General features: G+C 50.7%; 1 protein-coding gene across 2 annotated transcripts in view; it reads left to right on the top strand.

Moving 5' to 3' along the window:
- Positions 1-535: 535 nt before the first annotated feature.
- Positions 536-27,104, top strand: part of STAC2 (SH3 and cysteine rich domain 2) — a 37,398-nt gene continuing 10,829 nt past the window's right edge. The window contains exons 1-2 of one of the 2 annotated variants that reach the window (XM_030221764.1): positions 536-1,377; positions 10,801-11,104. In XM_030221764.1, the coding sequence (XP_030077624.1) occupies positions 1,309-1,377; positions 10,801-11,104 (373 nt within the window). In that variant the 5' untranslated portion in view covers positions 536-1,308. The remainder of the gene's footprint in view (positions 1,378-10,800; positions 11,105-27,104) is intronic. The other variant, XM_030221763.1, reaches the window with a different exon arrangement.

The raw sequence follows: 27,104 nt of genomic DNA, 5'->3' as shown, positions 1-27,104 counted from the left end.
GGGGGTTGAAGCCAGTGGTCCCACTGGACTACAGGGTGTTTTTGTTCGGAGGGGATGGGGGGTTGAAGCTAGCAGTCCTACCGGACCACCAGGGTGTTTTTGTTCGGGGGGGACGGGGACCAAGCCAGTAGTCCCACTGGACTACAGGGTGTTTTTGTTCGGAGGGGATGGGGGGTTGAAGCTAGCAGTCCTACCGGACCACCAGGGTGTTTTTGTTCGGGGGGGACGGGGACGAAGCCAGTAGTCCCACTGGACTACAGGGTGTTTTTGTTCGGGGGGGGTCGAAGCCAGCGGTCCCACTGGACCACCTGGACATTTTTGTTCAGGGGTAGGGGGTGAAGCCAGCAGTGCCACTGGACCACCAGGGTGTTTTTGTTCGGAGGGGGGTGGGGGTTGAAGCCAGCAGTCCTACTGGACCACCAGGGTGTTTTTGTGCTTTGGAGGGGGGCGGGCTTAGGTTTGACAGGTCTGGGAGAAAATCACAGACCTGTCAAACCTCTTCAGTGGGTCTCCTCTCATTCCTCTTTCCTAGCAAACCCTAACGCCAGCTCCTAGCTGGCGTAAGGTTTGCAGCGGTAGCAGCGCCCTTGTTTGGCGCACTGCCCGCAGATCATGAGGATGGAATGTGGGAGACCCTTGTTTGCATGCAGTTTGGTTTCAGAGCCAGCAAGAGTGTTATTATGCTCTCCGGTTCTGATCATTGGGCGCAAACACAGGCGCTATTGGCCTCTAGCGCCCGTGTTTGCTTCTGATCATCAGCAGAAGAAGAGAAACCTAGGAAGCATGAGATTGGAGAGGAGGAGAGAGATCAAAGCTGCCACAAAACGGATACATTATATCACGGATGCATTGTGACGTAGCAACACCCTTCAAGGTGGAGCCAATGGTGGGCGGAATTCGGTAACGATTAGCATATCAAAGGTAGCTGATAATAATGAGAACTCGTAAGGGGAGGAGCTAGCAGTCTCCTAAATCAAACTTAGAAGAAAACGTGTACTGGCGGGCACAGACAGGGCGAGCTACAGGACAAACCCCTCCATACAGAACTGTCAGCTACAGGGCAGGCAACCTAAATGGGGCTGGAGAACCCCACTGGATCAGGCAATCTAAAGAAAGTCGGGTAAACCCAGCACTGGATCAAGCAAGCTGCAGATCAGACCCAGCATCAGGACAGACAACTTTGGCCGCAGACTGGCCAGCCAGCTGAGCAAAGCTGTATTCCCTGCACCAGCCCCACATGGCGGGTGGACTCTGAACCACTAAAGCTCTCTGCAGATCTCCAGCGAGTCCTTGCCCTGCCGCAGCAACATGACAGAAATCACTGATAAAGAGGGCGAGCCCCAGGGCAGCGATCCCCCGAGACCCCCTGGCACCAAGGTAAGAAGGGAGGGGGACAAGGCAGCCAGATCGCCTCATTCCTTGCCTTCTGTCTTCGGACTTTAGAGATAGGAGAAGGAGGGTTGTTGGAGGATTCAGGAGGAATGGTCCAGTGATGGCATCCAATCTGTACCGCAGGCTGGGGGTGTGCTGTGTACACAGTGTAGTGGAGGAGGGGACAGAGTCCCTGCAGTGTGTGTGACGGTACAATTGTGTACATATGTAGTATGCCTGCATTAGCAGTTGTAAGTGTGCATGTTTGTGCTATGTCTGTGTGTTGCGTTGTAAATGTATTTGTAGTATTTGTGTCTCCATGACTTCTGTATTAGCTTGTGGATCTCAAATTAGGTTCCGAGTGTGTATTGCAGAGAACGTGAGAAAGCAGGAGGGGAAGGTTAGATAAGGGACACTTCATGCCCCCAAGTGTGGCAACCAATGCACTCACTGAGCCCCTCTTTCTAGATGGGCATAGTCCCCCTGGGTGTATCACACCATGCCCTCTCTGCCCCCCCCCACCCCCTCTGAAAAGAGCAGGATTACTCTGTTCATCTGCATGTCATTAGCCCTCTCCAAGTCCCCTTCCTTAAGATGTAAAGGGGCACTCTGTTCCCTTGGGTGCATCCACATCATGCCCTCACTGGGCATCCCTCCACATGAAAGAAATGGGTGCTCTGTGTCCTTGGGTGTATCACACCGTGCCCTCTCTGGCCGCCTCCCTGTCCCTGGAAAGAGAAGGATACTCAGTACATCTGCATGTGTCACATCAACCCGCTCTGTTCCCCTGGGTATATCCCACTGTGCCTTCTTTATGTTGTTTGTGTTGTGCACAGGCTGATTTTCTGTCCTTCCATGGTAGAGTGACACCTGCTTTGGCTAATGATTTGTCCTACACTGGCATGTATTCTTGGGCTGGAGGGTGGGTTGGAAGAGGGAAGCTGCTTTGACATGACCCTCAAAATAGTTTTTGAATCTTGCCCACCCTAGCTGCCCACTCATTTGTGTAAGAATGCACGTCATTGCAGCAGGATAACAGGCTGGTACCTATATAATGACAGCATAAGTACCCCTTCTTGCACTCCATACCCAGTTATTACTCTCGGAGCTGCTCAGGGTAATTGTAAGGTATGGCAGAAGCTGCCATTTCTCTCATTTCATCCTATTGAGGCTGAAAGGGTGTTTCTCGGTTTGGTGGTGAGAGGAGGGGTTGGCATCTGTACCCATCAGTGTCCTGCAAATTAATGTTGGCACCCTCTCCCTCCCAAGTATTTAAGAGTGTATCTCTCAGCTGCCTACAGGAAGCAGGCTGGGCTTTTCCAGACTTCTAACCGGACAAATTATTACGCAGTGCTGAAGCCTAGCACAGTGTGCTGTAGTCATACTTCCCGACTTGGGTTCATCCACCTGACAGAGGTCCGTGACCTGTTGCATGGCGCACAGCTCGGCGTGGCTCATTGCAGTTTTTAGATCTAGCTTGTTCTCGCTGGCACTCTGCTTGTATAATATAATCAATATTCTAAGATGTCCTTGCAAGATGACCAGTGAGAGCGGCTTTCTGCTTCACCAAGGAAGCTGCTTTGTGGCATAGGTGCCAGAACTAATTAATTACTAGAAGGGCTTCATTCTAAGAGAGAGAAAAGTTCAACCTCCAACATCTTAGTGCCCTGACAATACGCTCTGCTGCAGAGCTAATCCATAGTTCTCTCCTGACATACAGGGAGGGATGATTAGAGAGATCCAGGTTTTAGCCCATTATATCCAGGGAACTGCTTAGTCTGCTAAGAAAAGCATAAATACAGATTCCTGCATGCAGTGGGGCAAAGCAACAGATCAGTTTGTTACAAAATTCTGGGACGCGTTGACCGCTGGGGCTACAATGCAGGAGGGAAGTGTGTGAACACCCTCGAAACGAGCACAAACTTCTGGTAGATGATCTAACATATTGTCAGGCTTATGCAGAGATGGCAGATTCACCAGCACATGAGAGAGCAAGAGAGGACTCTTCACTTACCAAAATGAAAATAAGAGGTGGAGATCTGGCCTGATCTGGTGGCAATGCACTGTATAGGGATCTGAGTTCAGTTCCCACCTCAGTTGTGTTCCTCCTTGGACCAGCTACAGCTGGGATACTGCTGAAGAAGCATTAACAGTTCCTGGGGGAGTAAGTAATCATGCAATGGTGACCCCTAGTGGTTGGATTTAGTGCTCCTTATTGCAGTGTTCCAGATTGAATCCCAGTTTGTGGCCCCTGGCTGAGGACTGGCAGAGCCAGTCTAACCACTAGATAGACTAGGTATCTGCCTAGGAGAGCACAACTTGGTGGGCAGTCTTAGCATGGAAGTTAGCAGCTCTCAACAAGACTCAAGGCATCTGATGTGGGGCTTTGATCACTTGCACTGCTCAAGGCCTGCCATGTCCTGCCCCCTCCAAACAGGAATTAGGAGGGGGTAGCACACAACAGGCATTGAATATGCATAGATGCTCAAGGCCCTGCGCTGACTGTGTTGAGTCTTTAGAGATGTTACCAGCTGTACCAGTGCTGTTTACCAAATTGTGCCATCCTTGAGGCTGTAGAGAAGGGGAGAAGATGTACACCTTGGTGGGGTGGGGTTGGGGGTGCTGGGCACCTTAGGGAGGGGTAGGGAAGGGGAGTAGGAAAGGGGTGAAGATAGACACTTGCAGGGGGATAGGGAAGAGGAGATGGTGAACATAAGAGAAAAGGACCTTGAGCTGCCCGGGGGGGGGGGGGGGGGGGGGGGGGAGGGTGTCATATAACCTTGAGCTGGCCTTGGGGACTGTCACTGAAATAACAAGGCTAGGATGATGGGGGTGGGGAAAATGGCAGACAGTGTATATGGATATTTTCAGAGGAAAGCTCATTACGCCTGATCCCAGCCCTGGTTCCAATTGAGCTGGAAGCCTAAAAGCAGAAGGAGGAAACTACCCCCCCCCCCCCCTTTTTGCAAAATGGATTTGTCCTGCCTGAAAACAGTGGAAGCTCTTTTGCCCCCTCTTCTGCTGGAGAATCTGTTTTTAGAGAGAGATGCAAATGTGGCATGTGTAGGGAGGGAGGCTGAGGATCAGGCATATGCTTTGGAGTTCATGATGTGGAGATATCGCTCCTTCTTCATGGCTGTCTGTGTGTTCAGATTCCTGGCACAGAGATCCAGTTACAGATCACTGCCAAAGAACATGCTGGGTCAGGGCAATGATCCATCATCATGCCCAACATCCTATCTCCAGCAGTGGACGGATCAGTACACAGCAATCATAAAAGGAAAGTTCATTCTGCTGTTGCTCACTCCCAGAAGTAAAGAGTCTTTCTGGTTAATAATTATGTATCCACCTGTCCTCCAGAAACTTGTCCAAACCTTTTCTCAGGTGTATGACTAGCCTTGACCACATTTCCTGTCATGGAGGTTTTCATTTAATTGGAAAAATGACTTCCTTAAATTTGCTTTGTTTTTCAGTTATAGACTAGCAGTCCCCTGCAGCTCCTCACTAGCTTTTTGACAAGATTCGCTCTCATGTAGGCATCTGAGCAATCTCTCTATTGGGAGGTGGTTGCTCAGAGAACGTGGCCAGTGTGTAGTGAGTTCTTGTATACCTCTACAGCAAGGGTTCTCAATCCAGTCCGCATATCCACAATGAATATGCATGAGAGAGATTTGCATGCAGTACCTCTGTTCTGTGTAAATCATGATCTCCCCCTGTCTTAAAGTCTGAAAAATCATATAATGTGCAGCTGACACTAAGCCACTGATTAGTTTTTGTAGGTCTAAGGACTGACATTCTGGCCTAGGCTACGTGATGATGAATCATTGGCCAAATAGTGAGACATGCTTTTGCACATCTGCTTTATTCACCAGTGGCAAGACTGTCATGACCCTGCTGGATGACCTTACGTTAACCAAAAGACAAGAAAGTGTGGAAAAATCTGAGAAATACAGAAAATGACAGCAGATAAAGACCATATGTCTATACAGCTTCCAATCCATACCAACAACTATGTTCTTCAATACCTTCCTCTCCCTCAGAGATCTTCTGTGCTTGTCCCTTTCTTTCTTGAATTCAGATACAGTCGTTATCTCCAGTGGTGTTCCTTGGTGAGCTGCCACCCAGGGCAGATCACTGCTGCGCACCCCCCCCCCCCCCCCCCCCCCCCGGGTGCATTGTCTCCACCCCTCCCCGGCACATCACATCCAAGCCTCCCCCCCCCCCCCCCCTCACGGGTGCATTGTTCTTACCTCCTGGGGTGCTGGGAGTAGCTGCACAGCTGTTTGCTCCGCCGGTTCCCTGCTCCCTCTGCCCCAGAACAGGAAGTAACATCAGAGGGAGCAGGGAACTGACGGAGCTGACAGCCACATGGCTGCTCCCTGCATCCCTCCTGCAGAGTGCACCCGGGGCGGACCATCTCCATCGCCCTGCCCTCGGTACACCACTGCTTATCTCATCACCTCCCCTGGGAGGCCGTTCTGTGCATCTACCACACTGTCCATAAAGAAATATTTCCTTTGATTACTTCTGTCTATCCCCTTTCACCTTCATCCAATGACTCCTTGTTCCAGATCTTCCTTTCAATTAACAGAGGCCCTCCTCCTGTGCATTTATACCATAGATAAATATATCCCGCTTTTCTTCCAAAGTATGCATCTTGAGACCTGCCTGTCGTGTGCTTTATGATGACCACTGACCATTTCAGCATCCATCTTTTGGACCAACTCCATCCTATTTGTACCTTTTTGAAGGGGCAGTCTCCAGAATTGCACACAGTACTCCAAGTGAGGTCTCACCAGAAACTTACAGGTTATCAATAGAAATCAAACAAAACATGGAAAAGAAAATTAGATGATACCTTTTTTATTGGACATAACTTAATACATTTCTTGATTAGCTTTCGAAGGTTGCCCTTCTTCCTCAGATCGGAAATAAGCAAATGTGGTAGCAGATAGTATATATGAGAGAAACATCAAAGCTTTACTTTGACAGTCTGACAGAAGGGCAACCTTTGAAAGCTAATCAAGAAATGTATTAAGTTATGTCCAATAAAAAAGGTATCATCTTATTTTCTTTTCCATGTTTTGTTTGATTTCTATTGATAACCTTTAAGAGTGGACTAACACGGCTACCACACCTCTCTACAGAATCTTATAGAAAAGCACTAACGTCTTTTTTTTTGTTTTGTTTTTCTGTTGGCCATTCCTACAAATACAAGATTCTCCTGGCCTTTTCTACCTGCTCTTTTAACTCTTAACTCCTATTTATCTGTTCAGTGCCCATGTCTATTTTAATCATTTCCACAATAAGTAGTTCCCTAATCCCTTTTTTGTCCTGTTTGACTAGAATAGATTGTAAGCTTTGTCAAGCAGTGATTGTCTCGTATGTTTTTAGTAGTCCTCCGACTATCTTTCCTTCTGAAAAAGTCTGAAGGGTCACCTTTTCATGAAATGTTTGATAGAGAACGGATAATCAGACTGTAATCTCTACTCCCTCTATCGCTCATCGTGCCTCCTCTCTATGAGCAGCCCCCATCTCACCTACAGAGCCCAGAAGTTATCTTCTCATGATCCACAGAATCCTCTGTACGTCCATAGAAGTTCCTCAGCTAGCCTATGTCCATCAACAGCCTACCAAATACTCTATCATCTTACAACCACAGACTATCATCTTACAACCACAGACTCGCTAGCTATCTAGTATATATTGCTTATTGACTATCCAGTAAATCATTCCCAACAACTGACATCAACCTGAATGTCCACAGCCCTATCCATCTAGTCACCAGACTAAGCCCTCTTCCTCTGCACATCCTCTCTCTATCCTTAAGGTAAACCATACCAAAATGAATCATTCACTGTACACTTTCTCGTAACACTATGTAAGCTACACAAAACCATCCATCATTTGTATAATTCTCTTAATACTGTGTAAGCCACATTGAAACAACATAGTTGTATAGTGTGGGATATATAAGTGCTAATTGAAATTCTACAGTGCTGTGTATGTCTAGTAGTGCTATAGGACTTAGTAGTAGTGGGAGTGTCAGCTATGATCATCTCCAGGTCTCTGCTCTTTTTTTCATGCACAGAAGTACATCACCCCCCTAACTATACCATTTCATAGGAATTTTGCAATCAAAATGCATGGCCCTGCATTTTTTAGTCTTAAATTTTTAGCTGCCAAATTCTAGACCATTCTTCAAGTTTTACTAGATCCCTCCTCATACTATCCACATCTTCCAGGGTGTGTACCCTGTTGCATGTTTTGGTATCATGTGCCAAGGGGCAAACCTTTCTTGGCAGCCATTCTGCAACATCACTTATGAAAATGTTAAAAAGAACCAGATTAAGGACTGATCCTTGTGGCACACCACTGGTAATGCCTCTCTGGACCCCTCTATTCTCAACATGCCCTATCATCCATTTATCACTACCCTCTGTCATACCCCACTCAACTAGTTTCTAACCCACTAGGGGGGGGGGAGTGCATTGTTGAATGTTCACCTAGGGTGCCAGATAACCTTGGGCTGGCCTTGAAGACTGTCACTGAAATAACAAGGTGAGCAGTAACATAAAAGACAAAGTACCTGGGTATTTGCAAGCAGAAGCTCATTATTTGCACGTGTGGGAAGCTTGCCAGGTGCCCTTGGCCTGGATTGGCCGCTGTCATGGACAGAATGCTGGGCTCGATGGACCCTTGGTCTTTTCCCAGTGTGGCATTACTTATGTACTTATACCTGATCCCAATCCTGGTTCTAATTGAGCTGGAAGCTTAAAAGCAGCAGGAGGAATCTACCTTTTCCCTCCCCTTTGCAAAATGTGATTTGTTCTGCTTGAAAGCAGCGGAAGCCCTATTGCCCATACATACTGCTTTCAGTTTCTTTACAAGTCACTGATGTGGAACCATGTCAAAGACTTTGCTTAAATGTAAGTACTTTTCACTCACCCCCAATCCAACTCGCTGGTTACCCAGTCAAAGAAATTGATAGATTTGTCTGACAAGACCTACCTCTAGTAAAACCAGTGGCATAGCTACTTTGGGCTTAAGCCCACCCAGCAGTGGCATATGTCTTGATGTGGCTGGCAGGGCTCCCCAAGCCCACCAGTTGAAGACTCCTGGCATCTCTCCCTCCCTTTCTCCACAGGTGTTCAGGCATCACTTCCCCCCCCCCCCCCCCATAGCATTTAAAGCCTTCATTTCTGTGCCAGCAGTGAGCAGTGATTCATATCCAATGCTTATGTTGGCCTTGCGCCTCCCCTATGATGCAACTTCTTGTTTTTGCGTAGGCAGGACCAGGTCAGAGGGAAGGCTTGGGGCTTGCGCATTCAGTTAGTATGAGTCTTTCTTTGCTTGCTGCCAGCAAAGGAATAAAGGCTTTAAAAAGTATGGGGGGAGGGGGGAGAGTTGAGACACTTGGTCACCGGGGGGGGGGGGGGGGGTAATGGAGGGAGAGATGCCGGGCAGGGTTCTCATGCCCACCCACTATGGGCTCAGGCTGACCCATCTGGCTTATAGCCATTCTACCTCAGGTACTGCAATCCATTGTATTCCAGAAACTGCACTATACTTTGAATCTCTAGTGATTAGAGCAGTCTCCCAAGACTCCATGGGACAAGGGACATAAATGCAAGCCCTGGATGCATGGAGAACCTGGAATACCACCTACCCAACCCACTTGTGAAGTAGGAGTACTGTGCACCTGTCACAAATCCATGCCCCAAGAACTTGATAGGCTACAATGCTCCTGGTTCACAAATCCATGCCCCGAGTACACGTGAACCAGGAGTGCCATGTGGCCTCCCATCAACCCAACCTCCCCTGAACCAGAATCACATGGCACCCCACTAACACATCTGTCTCTCTCTCTCTCTCTCTCTGAGGAAACATTCAACAGACTTCCCCTCTCTGGGGAGAGGGAAGATATGGAGTACCACCTGCTACAGAGTTGACCCCAGGTTTATTGTACGGATGGGAAAAGTCAACCTCCCACCACCATTTTATTTTCCTATCTCTGTTTTGGCACATTAGAGCTCTAGGAAACTATTGGCAGCTAGTTCAGGTACTACTTTGCGCATCCCTTCGGCATGAATGGGCTGACTTGATAGGCTATCTGGTCTTTATGTGCCATCACTTTCTGTCAGTATTATTGGCTCAAGGTTAATATGTAAGAGATTTGTCCAGTTGATTTAATAATTAAAATCCCAAGATTGGTTGTGAATTAATGAATGTTAAGGAGGTAAATCATGTCATGTCCTTCACAATAGAAGGCTGCAATGAGCTGTTTTATACCAGCTGGTCAAGAGGACATTGAGAAGTGATTCTATAAAATGGTGCTTTGAAGGAACCTGGTCTCTAAAGGGTGGATGCCCAGGTTCCTTTATAGCAGTGTTTCCCAAGTCCAGTCCTGAGTACCCCTTGCCAGTCACATTTTCAGGATATCCACAATGAAGATACATGAAAGAGATTTGCATATAATGGAGGCAGTATATGCAAATCAAGTTCATGCATATTCGTTGTGGATTTTGTGAAAATCTGACTGGCAAGGGGTACTTGGGATTGGACTATGGAATCACTGCTTTACAGAATACTAGTGTAACTGGGTATTAATGTGCTATCACTTCCACCAGCTATAGAGCTGGAGTGTTGGCGCCTAAATGTAGCAGGAATGCACCTAACTTTGTTATGCACATGTTTGGGTGCCTCCCCTGTGTATTCCCCTCCCCCTATATGTATGCATCATGCAAGTTAGACGTGTTAAAGGATATCACTAAGGCAGCATGCCAGTACTCTAAACCTTTACACATTCAACGTGGTAAATGTTAGCACATATATGTTACAGAATTGCTCCCTGTGAGGGTAGCTCCATGTCCATAAGAACATAAGCATTGCCATACTAGGACAGACCAAAAGTCTGTCAAGCCCAGTATCCTGTTTGAACTAGTGGCCAATCCAGGTCACAAGTAGCTGGCAAGATCCCAAAACAGGTTTTATGCTGCTTATCCTAGAAATAAGCAGTGGATTTTCCCCAAGCCCATCTTAATAATGGCTTATGGACTTTTGTTTCCTAAAAAAAGGTTTGGATAATGTCCTAAACCTTTTTTTAAAACCCTGCTAAGCTAAGTACTTTTACTAACTACTTTTACTACGTTCTCTGGCAACATATTTCAGAGGTTAATTACACATTGAGTGTAGAAATGTTTTGTATGATTTGTCCTAGTACTTTTGGAAAGAGTAAATAAGCGATTCACATTTACCCATTCCACTCCGTATTTTATAGATCTCTATCATATCTCCTCTCGGCTGTCTCTGCACATTGAGAAATCTGCCCCTGCTGTAATGTGGTCCCTTGTGCACTCTTCCAGGTCACCCATTGTTGTCTTGAGTCCTGTAATTCCTCCTCTCCCCTATCTCTTGGGTTTTATGCAGCTCCAGCGGTTCAAGCGCTCCCTCTCCCTGAAAACCATTCTCAGGACCAAGAGTGTGGAGAACTTCTTCTTGCGCTCTAACAGTGATCTTAAGCTGCCCTCTGAAGTGCTCCTGAGCCCCCCAGTGCCTGCTCCACCACAGTCGCCTCCCCCTGTGTCCACTGACACCTCACTACCTGCTGAACAGTCCCCTGGCACCTCCCAGAAAACCTCGGCACTGCTGAAACCCCTGAGGACCCACAGCTTTCAGGAGTATGTGTTCAGGAAGGCCTGTCCATGCGAACTTTGTCATCAGCTCATTGCAGGTGAGTGCCCACACATTCCTGATGTGGTGGTCTGTTTTTTTCAGGATGTTCTTCCCCCACCCCCGAATAACCCAGGTGACATTTCCTATGGTGTGTAGCTTGCTGACGGGACCTTCCTTTATAACTCCGTGACTTCCACCGGCCTTAGATGTTAGAGCTGAACAAGAAGAGAGAATGTCTGAGCCAGGAGAATATCCCTCTCTGGGTCTGGGACTCAGGTCTTCAGTTCAGCATTTCTATGGTAACATATAGTAATATGGTAAATGACAAAGACATGCATGGTTCATTCAGTCTGCCCCAGCAGTCACACTGATTATCAATTCATGATTGAACTAACAATCCAACAGTATTTTATGTTTAAACAATTTTTTATTGAAAATACTGAAACATCACAACAATTCAGTATTTTCTAATACAAAAGGTAATTCCTTTACCTAGCACCATATTTTCTCCCAAATCCCCCCCCCCCCCCCCCAAACCATATGTTCCAGTATAACAGAAAAGGGCAACTTTGGTATAATGTACCCACAGCAGTTCAAATCCCAAAACCATGTGAGAATGCAACCTATATAACAAATGTACTAGTTCCATAAACACCTCCAAAGCCAATAAAGGCCTTTCTCCGAGGACAAGCAGGCTGCTTGTTCTCACGACTGGGTTGACGTCCGCGGCAGCCCCCACCAACCGGAAGAAGCTTCGCGGGACGGTCGGCACGCAGGCCACGCCCACCGCGCATGCGCGGCCGCCTTCCCGCCCGTGCGCGACCGCTCCCGCCAGTTACTTTTTTCCCACGACTGAGAGAGTGGTGCGTTTGCCTCTCTCTCTGTTCAGCCGCCGGATTTTCGACCGCGTTTACGCGGATCGTCGCTTGGACCGTTCGGTTCCCTCTGTTTTTTGTTTGTATTGTTTTAAAAAGAAAAAAAAAAAAAGAAATTTTTTTTTGCGCGTGTGGAGCACGCGCTCCCCTTTTTCCCTCGCTTTCTAGCGGGGACGCCACGTTGCGGCCTAGTGGCCGCTCGGTCGGTTGATTTTTTCGTGGTGTGATTTTAGCCACCATTGCCGACTTTGACTTCGCCGACGCGATTTTTCCGTCGATGTCCTCGAAGGTCCCGAGTGGATTTAAAAAGTGTGGTCGCTGCGGCCGGCCGATCTCGCAGACCGACACCCACGCTTGGTGCCTCCAGTGCCTCGGGCCGGAGCACAATCTCAAGTCGTGCGCTTTGTGTCTCGGTCTCCGGAAACGGACTCAGGTTGCGAGGCAAGTCTGCGGGACCGTCTTTTTGGAACTTGCGCCGGCCCCTCGACGTCGACCTCGACGGCATCGGTATCGAAGGCCGGTTCTTCGGTACCGGTATCGATGCCCGAGACATCGCACCGATGGCAGCGACCCCAGGAGAACAGGTCCCGTTGGCCCGCCGGTCCGCCGGTGAGAGTGGGGTTGAGAGGCCGCGTGGGCAGTCGGCCCCGGTCACTCCCTCAACTCGTGAGCCACGGGACCGAACCCTGTCGGACCCGGTACCTCGAGACCGAGGGGGATCGACCTCCTCCTCCTCCATGCCCTCCGGCACCGGTGACGTGCACCGGAAAAAAGATAAGAAGCGCCGTCACCGGGAGCCCTCGGTGCACCCTGAAGAGGAGTCGACGCCGAAGCGTCATCGCAGAGAGGAGAGATCTCCGTCGGTGGTGGACGGTACCGACGCGTCGGGGTTCCGGCACCTCGGTGCCGTCTCCTGGCCCCCCAGCAGCTTCTGGCACCGACACCCTTACCGGCCCCACCGCCTTTCCCGGCAGCGGGCCTGGACGAGTGCCTCAGAGCATCCTTCCGGGGATCCTGGAAGGGCTGATGCGCCAGGCTGTGCCGGCGTCGGGGGTGCTTGCGCCCCCGGCGCCGATGACTGTGGCGCCGGCGAGCTCTAGCCCGGCGCCGGGGCTGTCGACACCGCCGCCGCTTGCGGTGCCGGTCTCGACCGCCACGCAGGTGGAGTCCCCGTCGACGTCGATGGAGGGAGCTCCGTCCCCGCCGGCGCGGGAGTCCACCGCTCGCCGCCACCGAGACCTTGGTGCCTCGACGTCGAGCCGGGCCCGGTACCGGACTCAGCTACATGAGCTAATGTCCGATACCGAGGATGAGGACTCGTGGGGGGAAGAGGAGGACCCGAGATATTTCTCCTCAGAGGAGTCTACGGGCCTTCCCTCGGACCCCACGCCGTCACCGGAGAGGAAGCTCTCACCTCCTGAGAGTCTCTCCTTTGCCTCCTTTGTGCGGGATATGTCTATAAGCATTCCCTTTCCCGTGGTCTCTGTGGAAGAGCCGAGGGCCGAGATGCTCGAGGTCCTCGACTATCCATCACCACCTAGAGAGTCCTCCACGGTACCGCTGCACAATGTCCTGAAGGAGACGCTGCTTCGGAACTGGGTGCGACCACTAACTAACCCCACCATTCCCAAGAAAGCAGAGTCCCAGTACAGGATCCACTCTGACCCAGAGCTCATGCGGCCCCAGTTGCCCCATGACTCAGCGGTCGTGGATTCTGCTCTCAAGAGGGCACGGAGTTCGAGGGATACCGCCTCGGCGCCCCCGGGGCGGGAGTCTCGCACTCTGGACTCATTTGGGAGGAAGGCCTACCAATCCTCCATGCTCGTGACCCGCATCCAATCTTACCTGCTCTATATGAGCATCCACATGCGGACCAATGTGCAACAGCTGGCGGACCTGGTCGATAAGCTCCCGCCGGAGCAGTCCAGGCCTTATCAGGAGGTGGTCAGGCAGCTGAAGGCGTGCAGAAAGTTCCTGTCCAGGGGGATTTTTGACACCTGTGACGTGGCATCTCATGCTGCGGCCCAAGGTATAGTGATGCGCAGGCTCTCATGGCTGCGTGCCTCTGACCTGGACAACCGCACCCAGCAGAGACTGGCTGACGTCCCTTGCCGGGGGGATAATATTTTTGGCGAGAAGGTCGAGCAGATGGTTGACCAACTGCATCAGCGGGAAACCGCTCTCGACAAGCTCTCCCACCGGGCGCCTTCAGCACCCGCCCCCGCGGGCGGGCGTTTTTTCCCGGGCTCGGCAGGCTGCACCCTATTCTTTTGCGAAGCGTAGGTACAACCAGCCGGCCCGAAGGCCTCGTCAGGCACAGGGACAGCCCCCAGCGCGCTCGTTCCCGTCAACAGCGTGCGCCTAAGCAGCCCCCTGCGCCTCCACAGCAAAAGCCGGGGACGGGCTTTTGACTGGATCCATGGGAACATAGCCGCCCTACAAGTGTCCGTACCGGACGACCTGCCGGTCGGAGGGAGGTTAAAATTCTTTCACCAAAGGTGGCCTCTCATAACCTCCGACCAGTGGGTTCTCCAAATAGTGCGGTACGGATACGCCCTGAATTTGGCCTCCCTGCCTCCAAATTGTCCCCCGGGAGCTCAGTCTTTCAGCTCCCATCACAAGCAGGTACTTGCAGAGGAACTCTCCGCCCTTCTCAGCGCCAATGCGGTCGAGCCCGTACCACCCGGGCAGGAAGGGCAGGGATTCTATTCCAGGTACTTCCTTGTGGAAAAGAAAACAGGGGGGATGCGTCCCATCCTAGACCTGAGAGGCCTGAACAAATTCCTGGTCAAAGAAAAGTTCAGGATGCTTTCCTTGGGCACCCTTCTGCCAATGATTCAGAAAAACGATTGGCTATGTTCCCTGGATTTAAAGGACGCATACACTCACATCCCGATACTGCCAGCTCACAGACAGTATCTCAGATTCCGCCTGGGCGCACGGCACTTTCAGTATTGTGTGCTGCCCTTTGGGCTCGCCTCTGCCCCACGAGTGTTTACAAAGTGCCTCGTGGTGGTAGCGGCCTACCTACGCAAGCTGGGAGTGCACGTGTTCCCATATCTCGACGATTGGCTGGTCAAGAACACCTCGGAGGCCGGAGCCCTCCGGTCCATGCAGTGCACTATTCAACTTCTGGAGCTGCTGGGGTTTGTGATAAATTACCCAAAGTCCCATCTCCAGCCAACTCAGTCTCTGGAATTCATAGGAGCGCTGCTGAATTCCCAGACGGCTCAGGCCTCCCTTCCCGAAGCGAGGGCCACCAATCTCTTGGCCCTGGCTTCGCAGACCAGAGCGTCTCAGCAGATCACAGCTCGGCAGATGTTGAGACTTCTGGGTCATATGGCCTCCACAGTTCATGTGACTCCCATGGCTCGTCTTCACATGAGATCTGCTCAATGGACCCTAGCTTCCCAGTGGTTCCAAGCCACCGGGAATCTAGAGGATGTCATCCGCCTCTCCACCAGTTGCCGCACTTCACTGCTCTGGTGGACCATACGGACCAATTTGACCCTGGGACGTCCATTCCAAATTCCGCAGCCCACGAAAGTGCTGACGACGGATGCATCTCGCCTGGGGTGGGGAGCCCATGTCGATGGGCTTCACACCCAGGGTCTGTGGTCCCTCCAGGAAAAGGATCTGCAGATCAACCTCCTGGAGCTCCGAGCGATCTGGAACGCACTGAAGGCTTTCAGAGATCGGCTGTCCTGCCAAATTATCCAAATTCGGACAGACAATCAGGTTGCAATGTATTACGTCAACAAGCAGGGGGGCACCGGATCTCGCCCCCTGTGTCAGGAAGCCGTCGGTATGTGGCGTTGGGCGTGTCGGTTCGGCATGCGTCTCCAAGCCACGTACCTGGCAGGCGGTAAACAACAGTCTGGCCGACAGACTGAGCAGAGTCATGCAACCGCACGAGTGGTCGCTCCATTCCAGAGTGGTACGCAAGATCTTCCGAGAGTGGGGCACCCCTCGATGGATCTTTTCGCCTCTCAGACCAACCACAAGCTGCCTCTGTTCTGTTCCAGACTTCAGACACACGGCAGGCTAGCGTCAGATGCCTTTCTCCTTCATTGGGGGACCGGCCTCCTGTATGCTTATCCTCCCATACCTTTGGTGGGGAAGACCTTACTGAAGCTCAAGCAAGACCGCGGCACCATGATTCTGATAGCGCCCTTTTGGCCCCGTCAGATCTGGTTCCCTCTTCTTCTGGAGTTGTCCTCCGAAGAACCGTGGAGATTGGAGTGTTTTCCGACTCTCATTTCGCAGAACGACGGAGCGTTGCTGCACCCCAACCTTCAATCCCTGGCTCTCACGGCCTGGATGTTGAGGGCGTAGACTTCGCTGCGTTGGGTCTGTCTGAGGGTGTCTCCCGGGTCTTGCTTGCCTCTAGGAAGGATTCCACTAAAAAGAGTTACTTTTTCAAGTGGAGGAGGTTTGTCGTTTGGTGTGAGAGCAAGGCCCTAGAACCTCGTTCTTGCCCTGCACAGAACCTGCTTGAATACCTTCTGCACTTATCAGAGTCTGGCCTCAAGACCAACTCAGTAAGGAATCACCTTAGTGCGATTAGTGCTTACCATTATCGTGTGGAAGGTAAAGCCATCTCTGGAGAGCCTTTAGTCGTTCGATTCATGAGAGGCTTGCTTTTGTCAAAGCCCCCTATCAAGCCTCCTACTGTGTCATGGGATCTCAACGTCGTCCTCACCCAGCTGATGAAATCTCCTTTTGAGCCACTGAATTCCTGCCATCTGAAGTACTTGACCTGGAAGGTCATTTTCTTGGTGGCAGTTACTTCAGCTCGTAGGGTCAGTGAGCTTCAAGCCCTAGTAGCTCATGCTCCATATACTAAATTTCATCACAACAGAGTAGTGCTCCGCACTCACCCAAAGTTTCTGCCGAAGGTGGTGTCGGAGTTCCATCTTAACCAGTCAATTGTCTTGCCAACATTCTTCCCCAGGCCGCATACCCGCCCTGCTGAACGTCAGTTGCACACATTGGACTGCAAGAGAGCATTGGCCTTCTACTTGGAGCGGACACAGCCCAACAGACAGTCCGCCCAATTGTTTATTTCTTTCGACCCTAACAGGCTAGGGGTCGCTGTCGGGAAACGCACCATCTCCAATTGGCTAGCAGATTGCATTTCTTCACTTACGCCCAGGCTGGGCTGGCTCTTGAGGGTCATGTCACGGCTCATAGTGTCAGAGCCATGGCAGCGTCGGTGGCCCACTTGAAGTCAGCCACTATTGAAGAGATCTGCAAGGCTGCGACGTGGTCATCTGTCCACACATTCACATCTCATTACTGCCTCCAGCAGGATACCCGACGCGACAGTCGGTTCGGGCAGTCGGTGTTGCAGAATCTGTTTGGGGTGTAAATCCAACTCCACCCTCCAGGACCCGAATTTATTCTGGTCAGGCTGCACTCTCAGTTAGTTGTTCTTCGTAGGTCAATTTCTGTTGTACCCTCGCCGTTGCGAGGTTTAATTGACCTGGGTTATTGTTTGAGTGAGCCTGAGAGCTAGGGATACCCCAGTCGTGAGAACAAGCAGCCTGCTTGTCCTCGGAGAAAGGGTATGATACATACCTGTAGCAGTTGTTCTCCGAGGACAGCAGGCTGATTGTTCTCACCTACCCTCCCTCCTCCCCTTTGGAGTTGTGTGTTTCATATTTTATTGCTTGTCATTCAACTGGCGGGGAGCGGGTCGCGCACGGGCGGGAAGGCGGCCGCGCATGCGCGGTGGGCGTGGCCTGCGTGCCGACCGTCCCGTGAAGCTTCTTCCGGTTGGTGGGGGCTGCCGCGGACGTCAACCCAGTCGTGAGAACAATCAGCCTGCTGTCCTCGGAGAACAACTGCTACAGGTATGTATCATACCCTATCTAGCCCCCCCCCCAATCAAATCATATCAAGGGATATTGCAGACATCACTTATATTAACGAGGAGACTACGTCCCCAAGGGCCCAGAATCTGCAGATAGGGTTCCAGAGTTGCATAAAACGCAGCCTGCGTTTGGGGAAACCCCTTACCTCCCAGGTCTCCCATGAGACCAATAGGTGTACCTGGTTCCTTCAGTGCAATTGTGACTTCAACATATAAGCCTTTGATATCACTCTATAGCCACACTCCCTAAGCCTCGCATCTGAAGTCAAAGTGTGAATGGCCCGGAGTGTAGCAGCAACCTCCCAACTCTTCAAGGAAATCCCTGAATCCGCTGCCTAGGGTTACCATATAGCTCCAGAAAACGGAGGTCACATTGATCCAGTCCAGGTTTTGCTTCCATTGAAAGCAATGGAGGTAAAACCCAGACCGGCTCAATCTGTCCTCCTTTTTCTGGAGCCATATGGTAACCCTACCGCTGCCCATCTAGCTTTCCATAAGGGAAAGTCTCTGTCGGGATCCCAGCTGACCCAGATCTTACACAATCTCAAGATCGAGAGATCCGTGTCCATTGCCTCCTGAAAGAAATCTCAAATCCTGGCTCCCAGTTTGTTCCCCAGAAGAGATGATTCCAGCGAAAGAACGTAATGCTTAAGTTGTGCATACGCAAAACGATTACCCTATGTATCTGTTACCCGATCCTGTAGGTTCTCAAATGATAGTAGTTTATCATCCCCGTCTAGGAAATGTTCCAAACAGGATACCCCACTCTCCTACCAGCTCATAAATATAACATTGTCCTTACCCAGTTGAAATGCACCATTGCCTCGGATGGACAATTGGTCAGATGTGTAAGCATTACCACCCAACTTCCCCATATCTCCTGTAACGGTCCCAGCAATACAACAGTATAATCAACATTTTACTCACCAAGTTCTGCTTTAAGATGTCTTTCCCTCCCCCACTGAGAGATACAGCACAGAGATACCAGGTTACCCAATTTGACTGGAGATTTTGGGACAGTCCTGGATTTCTAACCATCCCATCCTGGTGCATTATGGAATGTGCAGCCCTGATTTCAATGGGCAAGAACAAGCACTACAATCCCACACTGCTTTGGGATGTAAGTTCAGAACCAGGACTGGCCAAAAAGTCTCCAGCCTGGAACTGGGTAACTTGGCATTTCTGATAGCATACGATATGAATGTGGTAATGTGCTTCTAATGCCCAACTGCAGAGGCCTAATCTGCACTGCACTAGGAAACAGCCATACAGGCAAATATATGTTTCTAAAGCACATCACTATAGCTCCTAAAAGCACTTGTGGGGTATCTTAGGAGACACAGCATGTGAGAATAAGAATCAGTACCAGTAGTTAGCAGGAAGAAATCCACATTACTTTCCTTCTATCCTGAATGGATCTTGGGCTAGAGCAGGGGTTCTCAACCCAGGCCTCAGGATGCACCCAGCCAATCGACCAGACTTTCAGAATATCCACAATGAATATGCATCAGGTAAAATCTGCATGCCCTACCTCCATTGTATACAAATGTATCTCATGCATATTCATTGTGGATACCCTGAGGACTGGGTTGCGAACCCCCAATATAGAAAGACCCAAATGTGATGCTAATATCAGTTTACTGTCTTTTAAAGCTAGGTGCAGATTGGGGGGAAGCCCACAGTCGGGGCTGCATCTGTGAGACATGGGCAGTGATCCATGTGCACCACTGCAAGCAATAAAATAAAATGTAAACAGTATTGTAGCTCAGTTGAATGTTGTGACAGGGCAAAGTCAGGAAAAAAGAGTTTGAAACAAGCCAAACTCCAGCTCCAGGTGGATCTAGATCAAACTTGCTCTGTTCGCCAGGAGAGGACACCTGTTACAAGGAAGAGAAACCCTGTGCAGTCCTCAGATTCTGGTTTAAGACTAGCAATGATTCATCATCAGAATCAAAAGCCTAAGAAGGAAGAAATTGGGTTATTTAATGCTGATGAAATGCAGTTCTTGGTAAGGAATAGTATTAAATCATTAGGCCTAGAAAAAACAAAACTTAATACTCAATGTAAGCATATTTCCAACAAAGGAAAAGGAAGTAATGTGACACATTTTACAAAGTTTTGTCCTGAACAAGCAGTGCTATGCAACAGGCAGTCACATCTTGCGACCATATTGCCCTGGATATGAAGTGATATCCTATATACAGTCATGTATTGTGACTTGTCCTGGATACGCAGTGATATCCCACAGGCAATCACTTATTGTGACTGATTGTCCTGGATACAGAGTGAGCTGGAATATCCTTGGTAGTGTGGACAGAGTAACTAGGCATACCAAATTGGTGAGATGGTCATTTTTCTGCCCTCATCTCCAATGATGCTGTTTTACTATAAAGCATCTGTGTGAGAGTATGCAGCCAAATCAGAAGGGAGAAAATTATACAACTGCCCACCATTCTGTGACTTCAGGCTTCTAAGCTGAAAGATTCACGGGATCTGAAAACAGTTTCAATGTTGAAAAGAAATTTTGAAATTGCAGGGGCATAGCAGTTTGATCTGCTTGAGTTGACCGTGTCACGTTTAAGTGGATGGTATAGCAGACATAGGAAGGGATTCAGAGGGCCTTGGACCTAAGTACTTACACTGGCCATGGACCTTGTCCATCCACACACCTACCCATTAACAATCCATTCCAGGGCACAGGGAGTTCGGAGGCCTGATGTGTCATGCAAGCTTTTGGCAGTCTTCCTGACAGCTTGGTATTTAGCTGACACATTGTGTAATCTTGCTGTAGTCTTGGTTTAAGGATGCATTTCAACTTGCCATTCACTGGGGTCGGGATTTGAGACAATATATTTATTGAGGTAAATTCATCAACATAGAAATGGAGAACATGATGACAGAAAAAGACATAAGTACATAGTACATAAGTATTGCCATACTGGGAAAGACCAGAGGTCCATCGAGCCCAACATCCTGTTTCCAACAGTGGCCAATCCAGGTCACAAATACCCGTCAAGATCCCAAAAATCTACAAAACATTTTATACTGCTTATCCCAGAAATAGTGGATTTTCCCCAAGTCCATTTAATAACGGTCTATGGACTTTTCCTGTAGGAAGCCGTCCAAACCTTTTTTAAACTCCGCTAAGCTAACCGCCTTTACCACATTCTCCGGCAACGAATTCCAGAGTTTAATTACACGTTGAGTGAAGAAAAATTTTCTCCGATTCGTTTTAAATTTACTACATTGTAGCTTCATCGCATGCCCCCTAGTCCTGTATTTTTGGAAAGTGTGAACAGACGCTTCACAACTACCTGTTCCACTCCACTCATTATTTTTATAGACCTCTATCATATCTCCCCTCAGCCGCCTTTTCTCCAAGCTGACGAGCCCTAGCCGCTTTAGCCTTTCCTCATAGGGAAGTCGTCCATCCCCTTTATCATTTTCGTCGCCCTTCTCTGCACCTTTTCTAATTCCACTATATCTTTTTTGAGATACGGCGACCAGAATTGAACACAATATTAGAGGTGCAGTCGCACCATGGTGTAATACAAAGGCATTATAACATCCTCATTTTTGTTTTCCATTCCTTTCCTAATAATACCTAACATTCTATTTGCTTTCTTAGCCGCAGCAGCACACTGAGCAGAGGGTTTCAACATATCATCAACGACGACACCTAGATCCTTTTCTTGGTCCGTGAGTCCTAACGTGGAACCTTGCATGACGTAGCTATAATTTGGGTTCCTCTTTCCCACATGCATCACTTTGCACTTGCTCACATTAAACGTCATCTGCCATTTAGACGCCCAGTCTCGTAAGGTCCTCTTGTAATTTTTCCCAATTCTCCCACGATTTAACGACTTTGAATAAATTTGTGTCATCGGCAAATTTAATTACTTCACTAGTTACTCCCATCTCTAGCAGATGGGAGCAGCAGCCCCAGCATAGAGCCCTGGGGAACCCCACTAACTACCCTTCTCCATTGAGAATACTGACCATTTAAGCCTACTCTCTGTTTTCTATCTTTTAACCAGTTTTTAATCCATAATAGAACACTACCTCCTATCCCATGAAGCGAATGCTACATACCTGTAGAAGGTATTCTCCGAGGACAGCAGGCTGATTGTTCTCACTGATGGGTGACGTCCACGGCAGCCCCTCCAATCGGAATCTTCACTAGCAAAGTCCTTTGCTAGCTCTCGCGCGCCCGCGCGCACCGCGCATGCGCGGCCGTCTTCCCGCCTGAAACCGGCTCGAGCCGGCCAGTCTCATATGTAGCAAAAGAGATACAAGGGAAGACTCAACTCCAAAGGGGAGGCGGGCGGGTTTGTGAGAACAATCAGCCTGCTGTCCTCGGAGAATACCTTCTACAGGTATGTAGCATTCGCTTTCTCCAAGGACAAGCAGGCTGCTTGTTCTCACTGATGGGGTATCCCTAGCCCCCAGGCTCACTCAAAACAACAACCATGGTCAATTGGGCCTCGCAACGGCGAGGACATAACAGAGATTGACCTAAAAAATTTACCAACTAACTGAGAGTGTAGCCTGGAACAGAACAAACAGGGCCCTCGGGGGGTGGAGTTGGATCCTAAAGCCCAAACAGGTTCTGAAGAACTGACTGCCCGAACCGACTGTCGCGTCGGGTATCCTGCTGCAGGCAGTAATGAGATGTGAATGTGTGGACAGATGACCACGTCGCAGCTTTGCAAATTTCTTCAATTGAAGCTGACTTCAAGTGGGCTACCGACGCAGCCATGGCTCTAACATTATGAGCCGTGACATGACCCTCAAGAGTCAGCCCCGCCTGGGCGTAAGTGAAGGAAATGCAATCTGCTAGCCAATTGGATATGGTGCGTTTCCCTACAGCCACTCCCCTCCTATTGGGATCAAAAGAAACAAACAATTGGGCGGACTGTCTGTTGGGCTGTGTCCGCTCCAGGTAGAAGGCCAGTGCTCTCTTGCAGTCCAATGTGTGCAGCTGACGTTCAGCAGGGCAGGAATGAGGACGGGAAAAGAATGTTGGCAAGACAATTGACTGGTTCAGATGGAACTCCGACACGACCTTTGGCAAGAACTTAGGGTGAGTGCGGAGGACTACTCTGTTATGATGAAATTTGGTGTAAGGGGCCTGGGCTACCAGGGCCTGAAGCTCACTGACTCTACGAGCTGAAGTAACTGCCACCAAGAAAATGACCTTCCAGGTCAAGTACTTCAGATGGCAGGAATTCAGTGGCTCAAAAGGAGGTTTCATCAGCTGGGTGAGAACGACATTGAGATCCCATGACACTGTAGGAGGCTTGACAGGGGGCTTTGACAAAAGCAAACCTCTCATGAAGCGAACAACTAAAGGCTGTCCTGAGATCGGCTTACCTTCCACATGGTAATGGTATGCACTGATTGCACTAAGGTGAACCCTTACAGAGTTGGTCTTGAGACCAGACTCAGACAAGTGCAGAAGGTATTCAAGCAGGGTCTGTGTAGGACAAGAGCGAGGATCTAGGGCCTTGCTGTCACACCAGACGGCAAACCTCCTCCATAGAAAGAAGTAACTCCTCTTAGTAGAATCTTTCCTGGAAGCAAGCAAGATGCGGGAGACACCCTCTGACAGACCCAAAGAGGCAAAGTCTACGCTCTCAACATCCAGGCTGTGAGAGCCAGGGACCGGAGGCTGGGATGCAGAAGAGCCCCTTCGTCCTGCGTGATGAGGGTCGGAAAACACTCCAATCTCCAGGGTTCTTCGGAGGATAACTCCAGAAGAAGAGGGAACCAGATCTGACGTGGCCAAAAAGGAGCAATCAGAATCATGGTGCCTCGGTCTTGCTTGAGTTTCAACAAAGTCTTCCCCACCAGAGGAATGGGAGGATAAGCATACAGCAGGCCCTCCCCCCAATCCAGGAGGAAGGCATCCGATGCCAGTCTGCCGTGGGCCTGAAGCCTGGAACAGAACTGAGGGACTTTGTGGTTTGCTCGAGATGCGAAGAGATCCACCAAGGGGGTGCCCCACGCTTGGAAGATCTGGCGCACCACTCGGGAGTTGAGCGACCACTCGTGAGGTTGCATAATCCTGCTCAGTCTGTCGGCCAGACTGTTGTTTTACGCCTGCCAGATATGTGGCTTGGAGCACCATGCCGTGACGGCGAGCCCAGAGCCACATGCTGACGGCTTCCTGACACAGGGGGCGAGATCCGGTGCCCCCCTGCTTGTTGATGTAATACATGGCAACCTGGTTGTCTGTCTGAATTTGGATAATTTGGTGGGGACAGCCGATCTCTGAAAGCCTTCAGAGCGTTCCAGATCGCTCGCAACTCCAGGAGATTGATCTGTAGATCGCGTTCCTGGAGGGAACTAGCTTCCTTGGTGTGAAGCCCATCGACATGAGCTCCCCATCCCAGGAGAGACGCATCCGTGGTCAGCACTTTTTGTGGCTGAGGAATTTGGAAAGGACGTCCCAGAGTCAAATTGGACCAAATCGTCCACCAATACAGGGATTCGAGAAAACTCGTGGACAGGTGGATCACGTCTTCTAGATCCCCAGCAGCCTGAAACCACTGGGAAGCTAGGGTCCATTGAGCAGATCTCATGTGAAGGCGGGCCATGGGAGTCACATGAACTGTGGAGGCCATGTGGCCCAGCAATCTCAACATCTGCCGAGCTGTGATCTGCTGGGACGCTCGCACCCGCGAGACGAGGGACAACAAGTTGTTGGCTCTCGCCTCTGGGAGATAGGCGCGAGCCGTCCGAGAATCCAGCAGAGCTCCTATGAATTCGAGTCTCTGTGCTGGGAGAAGATGGGACTTTGGGTAATTTATCACAAACCCCAGTAGCTCCAGGAGGCGAATAGTCATCTGCATGGACTGCAGGGCTCCTGCCTCGGATGTGTTCTTCACCAGCCAATCGTCGAGATATGGGAACACGTGCACCCCCAGCCTGCAAAGTGCTGCTGCTACTACAGCCAAGCACTTTGTGAACACCCTGGGCGCAGAGGCGAGCCCAAAGGGTAGCACACAGTACTGGAAGTGACGTGTGCCCAGCTGAAATCGCAGATACTGTCTGTGAGCTGGCAGTATCGGGATGTGTGTATAGGCATCCTTCAAGTCCAGAGAGCATAGCCAATCGTTTTCCTGAATCATGGGAAGGAAGGTGCCCAGGGAAAGCATCCTGAACTTTTCTTTTACGAGAAATTTGTTCAGGGCCCTTAGGTCTAGGATGGGACGCATCCCCCCTGTTTTCTTTTCCACAAGGAAGTACCTGGAATAGAATCCCAGCCCTTCTTTCCCGGATGGCACGGGCTCGACCGCATTGGCGCTGAGAAGGGCGGAGAGTTCCTCTGCAAGTACCTGCTTGTGCTGGAAGCTGTAAGACTGAGCTCCCGGTGGACAATTTGGAGGTTTTGAGGCCAAATTGAGGGTGTATCCTTGCCGGACTATTTGCAGAACCTACTGATCGGAGGTTATGAGAGGCCACCTTTGGTGAAAAGCTTTCAACCTCCCCCCGACCGGCAGGTCGCCCGGCACTGACACTTGGATGTCGGCTATGCTCTGCTGGAGCCAGTCAAAAGCTCGCCCCTTGCTTTTGCTGGGGAGCCGCGGGGCCTTGCTGAGGCGCACGCTGCTGACGAGAGCGAGCGCGCTGGGGCTTAGCCTGGGCCGCAGGCTGTCGAGAAGGAGGATTGTACCTACGCTTGCCAGAAGAGTAGGGAACAGTCCTCCTTCCCCCAAAAAATCTTCTACCTGTAGAGGTAGATGCTGAAGGCTGCCGGCGGGAGCACTTGTCGAATGCGGTATCCCGCTGGTGGAGATGCTCTACCACCTGCTCGACCTTCTCTCCAAAAATATTGTCCGCACGGCAAGGCGAGTCCGCAATCCGCTGCTGGAGTCTATTCTCTAGGTCGGAGGCACGCAGCCATGAGAGCCTGCGCATTACCACACCTTGAGCAGCGGCCCTGGACGCAACATCAAAGGTGTCATACACCCCTCTGGCCAGGAATTTTCTGCACGCCTTCAGCTGCCTGACCACCTCCTGAAAAGGCTTGGCTTGCTCAGGGGGGAGAGCATCAACCAAGCCCGCCAACTGCCGCACATTGTTCCGCATGTGTATGCTCGTGTAGAGCTGGTAAGACTGGATTTTGGCCACGAGCATAGAGGAATGGTAGGCCTTCCTCCCAAAGGAGTCTAAGGTTCTAGAGTCTTTGCCCGGGGGCGCTGAAGCATGCTCCCTAGAACTCTTAGCCTTCTTTAGGGCCAGATCGACAACTCCAGAGTCATGAGGCAACTGAGTGCGCATCAGCTCTGGGTCCCCATGGATCCGGTACTGGGACTCGATCTTCTTGGGGATGTGGGGATTACTTAGTGGCTTGGTCCAGTTCGCAAGCAATGTCTTTTTTAGGACATGGTGCAAGGGAACAGTGGACGCTTCCTTAGGTGGAGAAGGATAGTCCAGGAGCTCAAACATTTCAGCCCTGGGCTCGTCCTCCACAACCACCGGGAAGGGGATGGCCGTAGACATCTCCCGGACAAAGGAAGCGAAAGACAGACTCTCAGGAGGAGAAAGCTGTCTTTCAGGAGAGGGAGTAGGATCGGAAGGAAGACCCTCAGACTCCTCGTCAGAGAAATATCTGGGGTCTTCTTCCTCTTCCCACGACGCCTCACCCTCGGTGTCAGACACAAGTTCACGGACCTGTGTCTGCAACCTCGCCCGGCTCGACTCAGTGGAGCCACGTCCACGATGGGGGCGTCGAGAGGTAGACTCCCTGGCCCGCATCAGCGAAGCTCCCTCCGCCGACGTAGTCGGGGAGCCTTCCTGGGAGGTGGCCGCAGTCGGCACCGCACGCAGTACCGACGTCGGGGACCTCACCCCGGGCGATGGGCCAGCCGGCGCCACGCTCGAATGACGGTACCGGAGGCGCAAGCACCCGCCGGTACCGGAGGGTAGGGCGCAACAGCTCTCCCAGAATCTCTGGGAGAACGGCCCGGAGGCCTCTCGTTCAGAGCGGCTGCAGAGAAAGGCATGGAGGCCGATGCAGGCGTCGACGTCAGAACCTGTTTCCGGGCGTGGAGGCTGTTCCGGGCTGTCCAGAGTGGAGGCGCATCGACACCTCCTGAACAGAGGGTGAGCGGTCCCTCTCGGTGCCGATGCCATGCTGGGTGCCGACTCCCTCGGCGACCCAGAGCTCTTGGTGCCGACGCGGGGAGGAGACCGGTGTCGATGCTTCTTAGACTTCTTCCGAAGCATGTCACCGGAGCTCCCCGGCACCGATGAGGAGGACGTAGAATCCATCCGTCGCTTCCTCGGGGCCGAGGTCGAAG

The sequence above is a fragment of the Microcaecilia unicolor genome, chromosome 12, assembly GCF_901765095.1.
Source record: "Microcaecilia unicolor chromosome 12, aMicUni1.1, whole genome shotgun sequence".
Lineage (NCBI taxonomy): Eukaryota > Metazoa > Chordata > Amphibia > Gymnophiona > Siphonopidae > Microcaecilia > Microcaecilia unicolor.
The sequence above is the reverse complement of the archived record's forward strand: the minus strand, read 5'-3'. Positions and strand labels throughout refer to the sequence as shown.